This window comes from Diplotaxodon limnothrissa, linkage group LG19, assembly GCF_057381915.1.
Source record: "Diplotaxodon limnothrissa isolate DT_005_m linkage group LG19, D_limnothrissa_male_GT1.1, whole genome shotgun sequence".
In the NCBI taxonomy this organism is placed as follows: Eukaryota; Metazoa; Chordata; class Actinopteri; order Cichliformes; family Cichlidae; genus Diplotaxodon; species Diplotaxodon limnothrissa.
Window position 1 is genome coordinate 30,325,574 of NC_140614.1, and position 7,410 is coordinate 30,332,983.

A 7,410-nucleotide genomic window follows, 5' to 3' on the forward strand; every position below is an offset into this window, starting at 1 on the left:
CCAGGGAGAAAGTACCTCAGGTTACTTTAAACCCAGGATCCTCTTACTGTGAGGAATGTTTTGCCTTTACTGCACATTATGGTTCTCCATTTTTGTTTTAAAACAAACTTTCTTTGTCAGCAAACCAAGACAAATGAGAGGTCGAGTCCTGTGATTAAAGCTGATTTAAAAAATTAAAAGAAAGTTACTGGATTAATTCACGATTAGATAACATTTTCTTTAATAATACACGTATCATTTAAATTTATAATTTTAAAAGTAGTAGCTGATTCCATATATGCAGTTCCTGTGTCTGGACGACCACTGATATTAAATTAAATGTAGATCATTGAAGCTTCATGTAACTCCATCGCAGACACGGGGCGCTTGGAGGAGGCGTGACAAAGCTTAATGTTGTCAAGTGACGCGGGGTGTGACGTAGCCACGGAGTAACGGGCGGATATTTTCAAAATGGAAGATATGGCAAAGTTTTGGAGGGGAACGCGAGAACAACATTTATTTGTCGTGTGAGGACTCCTGTAGCGGCTATCCATGCACTCTGCCTATCGGGGAACATTATTACAAACCTGCACGCGTCTGCGAGGCGAAAAGCCGCCACGATGAGTGTTTCGATCGGAGATAAAATTGAGGTGAGTGCTTTTGTTGGGCTAACGCCCACAAGCTAGCGTCCACTCGGACTGATGGCTTGTTCTCGTGTCAAGTCAAAGGCTGGAGTTACAAGTTAGCTAAACAATATCGCACTGAGAAGGAAAAAAAACACTGTTTGCTTAATATAATGGGGATATGTTAAACTTTTATTTAGTCATAGCTAAATATTACACTACTTAACATCAATTACTAAGGCGATAGTTCAGTTTTTCGTTTTTAGCTTGTTTCACGTGTCGTAAAGATATCGCTCTTTACGATTGCCTAAATGTATTCTTCTTCTACTTATTATTATTGTTGTTATTATTATTTAGTAGTACTAGTAGTAGTTAATGTAGTAGAAAATGTCAACATCGTCTCTGCGGGTGTGTAACCATGCTCCCCCAGGACAGACATTGTTGTGTCGCGTCAGTTTGGGACCCGTCATGCTGCTTGGAAACGGCTACAAGTGGGTCCTCATTAGCGGGAAGAGACCCGGGATAATTAAAGGTTTTGGTTGGCCATATGACGGCGTCAGGTGTTAGTGGCTTGTTTGACAGTTAACGTTTGTTGTGGGTGGATTTCTCCCGTGTGGAGTCGTTGGTGGTTGTAGAGAACAATCCAGCAGGTCGCAGGTTACGGGAAGGATGTTTGACCAAGTTCTTCGCCATGGCTTTAACAACCTGACTGCTGACTCCCATGCTAGCAGAGATGAGAAAGGAGGTTTTTGTTATGATCAGGAGTCGAGGATCGAGGTGTTTGCTTTTAAAGCTCTCGCTTCCCGTGGGATTTAAACTTAAAAATGAAATCATGCTCACATTTTCCTGCAGATGCGTTGTTTGTACAACTTCTCTTTTTGTGCACGCAGGACTTCAAGGTCCTCACTCTGCTCGGGAAGGGCTCCTTTGCGTGTGTTTACCGGGCCAAATCGGTGAAGACTGGTCTGGAGGTTGCCATCAAAACGGTGAGATAATCTACATCTTTATCAGTGATGCTGTAAAATTGTAAACTTGGAACTACTGGGTTATGACATATGTTGCCTCCTGTGGGGTTCTTGTGGTCTCTTGACCCGCCCCACAGATGAGCTCTCAGTGTTTCGTTGCCATTGTGGGTGGGAAACTGATTATTAGGATCAAACCAAACTGTACAACATGCCACGCTGAGCCGATGAGTGGCAGGCGTATAATTATCTCTGTTGTTCCCATCTGCAGATTGACAAAAAAGCAATGCACAAAGCCGGCATGGTCCAACGTGTGAGGAACGAGGTGGAGATTCACTGCCGACTGAAGCATCCTTCCATACTGGAGGTAACGCTGACAAGCCACAGATGATTTCTTGCCATGAAGTGCTTGATACACAACACCAACCCTGCTGTTTATTTAAATTTGCCTTCTCCTGTAGTGTATCTATACAATATACATTTTCTGTTTTTTTATGCATCACACACAGTTTAATGATGCACTTTAATAATTTGAAACGTGTGAATGCTTGCTTAGTGTGAGATTTACAGTTAAAGTTAACACCAGTGCTGTAGCTGTAGGGATTCCTGTGTCTTTGTGGGACTGTTGTGTTTGATGATGCATATATCAGCTTTCTGTATTGTTGTCATGGTTATACAGGGCGTCCTTGATAGTACTTTGTGTAGGCGCGCCACCGATTTGTTTCCACTTCACTTAATCAGTAGTCTGGCTAATCTTCAGCTTTAAAGATTAACCAGGAAAGCAGGCAGTGGTGGTCCCACTGACACAGCTTTCAGGACCACAGTAGTACAATCATTTTAAAATCCAGTCAGATATATTCTATATTTTGTTCTTTCTCAATGTTTCCATATTTTGAGACGATGGTAAATGAATCATATTGTTATGTCTTTTGTTTTTGTAAAAGCTTTACAACTACTTTGAGGACAGCAACTATGTGTATTTAGTGTTGGAGATGTGCCACAATGGAGAGATGAGTCGGTACCTCAAAGAGCGAAAGATGCCTTTCTCTGAAGATGAAGGTCAGGCACATGTGTTTTTGTTTAGAAGCCTAAATATGAGTTGTGTTGTCAGCTTTGTGAGTTGCTACTACTGTAAAAACCCCCAAAAACAAACCCCAACAACAACTTTATTTTCGCCCCACAGCGAGACATTTCATGGACCAAACAGTGAAAGGGATGCTTTATTTACATACTCATGGGATCTTGCACAGAGACCTGACTTTGTCCAATCTTCTGCTGACCAGCAACATGAACATTAAGATAGCAGACTTTGGCCTGGCCACTCAGCTCAAACTCCCAAATGAAAAGCACTTCACCATGTGTGGCACACCAAACTACATCTCCCCAGAGGTGGCCACTCGCAGCGCCCACGGGCTGGAATCAGATGTTTGGTCACTGGGATGCATGTTCTATGCTTTCCTGATGGGTCGCCCTCCATTTGACACAGACACGGTCAAGCACACTTTGTCCAAAGTGGTTCTCGGGGACTATGAGATGCCTACCCATGTTTCTCTGGAGGCTCAGGACCTAATTTATCAGCTGCTGCAGAAAGACCCCGCCCAGCGACCCAGCCTCTCTGCAGTACTGGACCACCCATTCATGACCCAGAGCCTGCTGGTCAGGACCAAAGAGCTGGGGCTTGGGGATGACGGGTCCATTGACAGTGGCATTGCCACCATCTCCACAGCCTACACCTCCTCCACCTCTGCCAGCAGCGGCAGTCGCCTCCAGAAGCGAACCAAGCACATGATAGGCTCTGCTCTGCCTAATCGCATGGCACCCATCCCAAGCCTTCCACGCCAGCCCAACAGTGCCTGTTTTGAGGATGGAGACCAGTGGCAGCAGCAGCAGCAGCATCCGCTGGAAAGGTTCAACAGAGAGGGCAGGAGCAGGGCGGCTCATGGTGTAGAAAGCGGAGAGCCTCATTCTCGCTACCTGAGGAGGGCTCACTCTTCAGACCGTCCCATGTCCACTTCAACAGGTTCAACTCATGCTGAGCTGGGGCGATGCCACTCAGAGGAGACTCTGGCTGGTATAGGACGCCCAGTCTTCCCCGTGTCCTCCACTCCACACCCGTTTTCAGAGCACGGAAGACTCCCATCTCCACCTGTCAAGCAGCCAGCAAAGTAAGCAGTCAGTCTGTTGATAATCTTTTTTTCTCTCAGGTTATTGAGACTAACAGATGACACTCTCTATTTCAGTTCTGGGTATTTTTCCACAGAGACCGCACTTCCACCAAATTTGCAATTTCAGGACTTAGAGGGAGTTTCTAATTGGCTCAACACTGAAGGTAAAATAACACTTTTGTGCTCTTTTGGTTGTTTTAATCATGACTACAAAGTTTTCCAAAAGTTTTGCTTTCTTTCTCAGCCTCTGGACAGAGGTCCGCAGATAGCAGCGCCCACAGCAGTAGAGGACCTTTAGGTGTTCACAACTCCTGGTCAGATAAGCCCATGAGCCGAGGCGCGAACCTTCACCCCAACCTGCACCACCAGCTTCTTTCCAACTCCGACTCATACAGGGAGAACATCCCTGGATTAGAGTTCCAACCTCCTCCTGACAGAGAGTTAAAGCTCTCTTCAACCAAACCCAGTACAGATAAGCCGAAGAAAACGCTGAGAGACGTAATCCCGCCTCTGTGCGCCTCCCGACTGAAGCCGATCAGACAGAAGACCAAAAATGCTGTTGTAAGATTTTAATCTTTTTTTTTTTTCCTTTTTTTTTTAAATTTCTATGTGTGAACAGTGGATATATTTTTAGATATCTCATCTTTTTTCTTGTCTTCTATCCAGGTGAGCATTTTGGACACGGGTGAAGTTTGTATGGAGCTGTTAAAATGTCAGAGTGGTCAAGAAAGAGTCAAAGAAGTCCTCCGGATTTCCTGTGATGGCTCAATGGTACAGTTTCTGTAGGGCAATCAGCATTTATCATGCAGTTACTTAATAAATCTTTCCATGTTTGAAAAAAATCTTCAGTCTTGTAAGTTGTGGCTTATTATGACCATCTGCTGTAGGTGACGATATACCAGCCTAATGGTGGAAAAGGTTTTCCTGTGCTGGACTGCCCGCCAGCTCCTCCAGAAGATATTCTCATTTGTAGCTACGAGGATCTTCCAGGTAATCTGACGGATGCATCCCACCCATTAATATCAGATTAAAAAAAAAAAAAAAAAAGTGAAATAAAATTGTAATTGAGCTTTTTTTTTTCTTTCTTTTTTTTGTCACAGAGAAATACTGGAAAAAGTACCAGTATGCCTCCAAGTTTGTTCAGCTTGTTAAATCCAAGACTCCTAAAGTGACCCTTTACACCAAGTATGCCAAGGTCATGCTGATGGAGAACTCTCCTAACGCGGACCTGGAAGTTTGCTTTTATGATGGTGAGTCCGAGGTGTTTGCTGAACGTCAGTAATGAGGTGGCTGAGCTGATGAGTCTAAATTAACGTGTAATAACTGCATCGTGCAGGCGCAAAGACCCACAAGACGTCCGAACTTGTGCGAGTGGTGGAGAAGAGCGGGAAGTCGTACACTGTGAAGGGCGAGGCGGGGCTGAGCGGCCTGAGCCCCGAGTGCCGGAGGTATGTGGAGCTGTCGGACGAGGGCCACGCTATGTGTTTATCTCTCGAGGCCGCCATCACTGTAGAGGAGCAGCGCAGCACCAAGGACGTCCCTTTCTTCCCCATAACGATTGGCAGGTGACAGGAAAATTCTGGCCACCTCGTGACAGCTTTCCTTTCTTTTTTTTTTTTTTTTTTGTTATATTTCTCGTCTTGCGTGACAAATGTTTGTTTTCTTTTACTTCCCAGGAGACCCGTCAGCTCAGACGCTCCAGGCTCATCGTCTGCGCCCTCGCACCCGGTTCCTCCAGATACAGCATCACCTCCTAAACCTCCACAAATCACTCCTTCGGTAAGTTCTGACATTACAGGATAAAATGAAGAATAATGTGGATTTCCACGCCAGACGCTGAGACGTCTCAGGCAAAAACATGTCGTGTATGCAGTGTTCACTGGTTTCAGGCAGACGGATTCTTTCCACAGTACAACCAGAAGACTAATAGTGAAAAAATCAAAACATAAAAACAGCACCTGGAGTCATGTGTGGGTGTGCAGGCCGTGATGAGATCTGCATTTGATTTTTACTGATTTATTTCTAGATGATTTCCTACGATGGGTCTGACTTCACCACAGCCAGCCTGAGTAAGAAAAGCTCCCCAGTGCGACAGGACCTCATCCAGAGCACAGGAAAGGTGGTCAAGTCGATATTTGTGCCAAATGTTGGATGGGCGTCCCAGGTAATAGATGACTAATTAATATTTTAAGACTGGGAATGTGAATTGACACTTTGACAAAAACCAAATCCTTGTTTGTTTGTATCTGTAGCTGACGAGTGGAGAGGTTTGGGTGCAGTTCAACGATGGTTCTCAGCTGGTGGTTCAGGCAGGAGTTTCCTGCATCACCTACACGTGTCCAGAAGGGAAGATCACCAGGTATGAAATACATTAGAAATGTCTTCTGTGTTCCCTTTAAGAGCTGTTTTAAAAACTTTTGTGAGAGTAGAAGTTTTTAATATGGCCATTTCAGAAGCCCCATCCACCTGCTGTTCACATCTTTTGTTTGCATGTGGCAGCCAATCAGAAGAAAGTTTTCTTAAAGATAATGGAAATGGAGCTGAAGGGCTTGTTTCACACAGTTGATGAACTGAGTGCTGTAACAGACGCAGAGTGGAGGACAAAGTAGCCCGAGAATAAAAATACAGAGCTTGTTATTTGCTGGATCTTTGGCCAGCTTTCCACACAGAAGAAGCTGCAGTGTATTTGTATGGCACAAAAAGTAAGAAGTGGTGTGTTCTCTGCAGGTATAAGGAGAACGAGAAGTTGCCCGAGCACGTTAAGGAAAAGCTTCACTGTCTCTCGACCATTCTCGGCCTGTTGGCGAGCCCGGCAGCGCGTCACCTGCAGTCCCATTAACACCTTGTGTATAGAGGCCTGTCAAAAAGCTGGAAGTAGCATTAGAAACCGTCATTTCTCTTCTTGTAAATATCTTCTATTTGTGTTGTTTTTACATGTACAGAAGACTGAGATTATGAAAAGATATATTTTTATTTTAATAAGCAGCTATTTTGTATAGTGTCTACATTAGCCCTGTTGGAAAACTTAGTGTTTGTGTGTCTTGTTTTTTTTACTGTTTCCTACTACTATGAAATGTGCGACCGATACACGCTGAAACAATAAAACATCTGGAGGCCGGGTGGAGGATCGCTGCACTTTCTTTTGCAGTCTTCTCTTTGCACTCCGTATTATGACAGAACTGTGTAGAAAAGAAATTAAAGTATTTATAGCCAGTTTATGGTTTCAGTAATAGAGAATTCATAAGCATAGTTATGGTAATATAACTGAAACTTAGCTGGCAGTTACCTCTCTTTATATCTAAAGGAGAAAAATGAGGTTAGTTACTCAAAGTAAAGTCTGTCACTTAAAATCAGTGGACCTGAAGTTTTAGAGCCCTGATAATTCACATGGTACAGGAAGAAAAGTAAATACCGATTTCTTTGGTGCTCAAATATTTGCATCCAGACGAGCTCCTTTTGGAAATGTGGTGCTAATTATTTCAGTCGATGTACGTGGAGTCCTGCTAGCGGTTAAACATAAATGGTATTCACCAAGACCTCTTACTAACTCGTTATTCTTGCATCATTCAAATTTTTCCAGACCAAAATACCACACAGAAACTGCTTTGGTTTTATTTGGTTAAGACATTTCATATAATACAAACCCATCACCGATTAGCTCAATGAAGCATCTTTATAGAT

At 43.8% G+C, this 7,410-nt stretch overlaps 1 protein-coding gene across 1 annotated transcript; it reads left to right on the forward strand.

The window, feature by feature from the left end:
* Nucleotides 1–580: 580 nt before the first annotated feature.
* Nucleotides 581–6,614, forward strand: plk4 (polo-like kinase 4 (Drosophila)). The gene is made up of 15 exons (XM_085343115.1): nucleotides 581–629; nucleotides 1,493–1,588; nucleotides 1,836–1,931; nucleotides 2,509–2,623; nucleotides 2,748–3,729; nucleotides 3,805–3,893; nucleotides 3,974–4,290; nucleotides 4,396–4,500; nucleotides 4,617–4,719; nucleotides 4,830–4,979; nucleotides 5,066–5,294; nucleotides 5,406–5,508; nucleotides 5,756–5,893; nucleotides 5,982–6,088; nucleotides 6,457–6,614. Exons 1-15 carry the CDS (start codon nucleotides 600–602, stop codon nucleotides 6,566–6,568), a joined length of 2,772 nt encoding a protein of 923 aa, XP_085199241.1. The 5' UTR covers nucleotides 581–599; the 3' UTR covers nucleotides 6,569–6,614.
* Nucleotides 6,615–7,410: the final 796 nt, after the last annotated feature.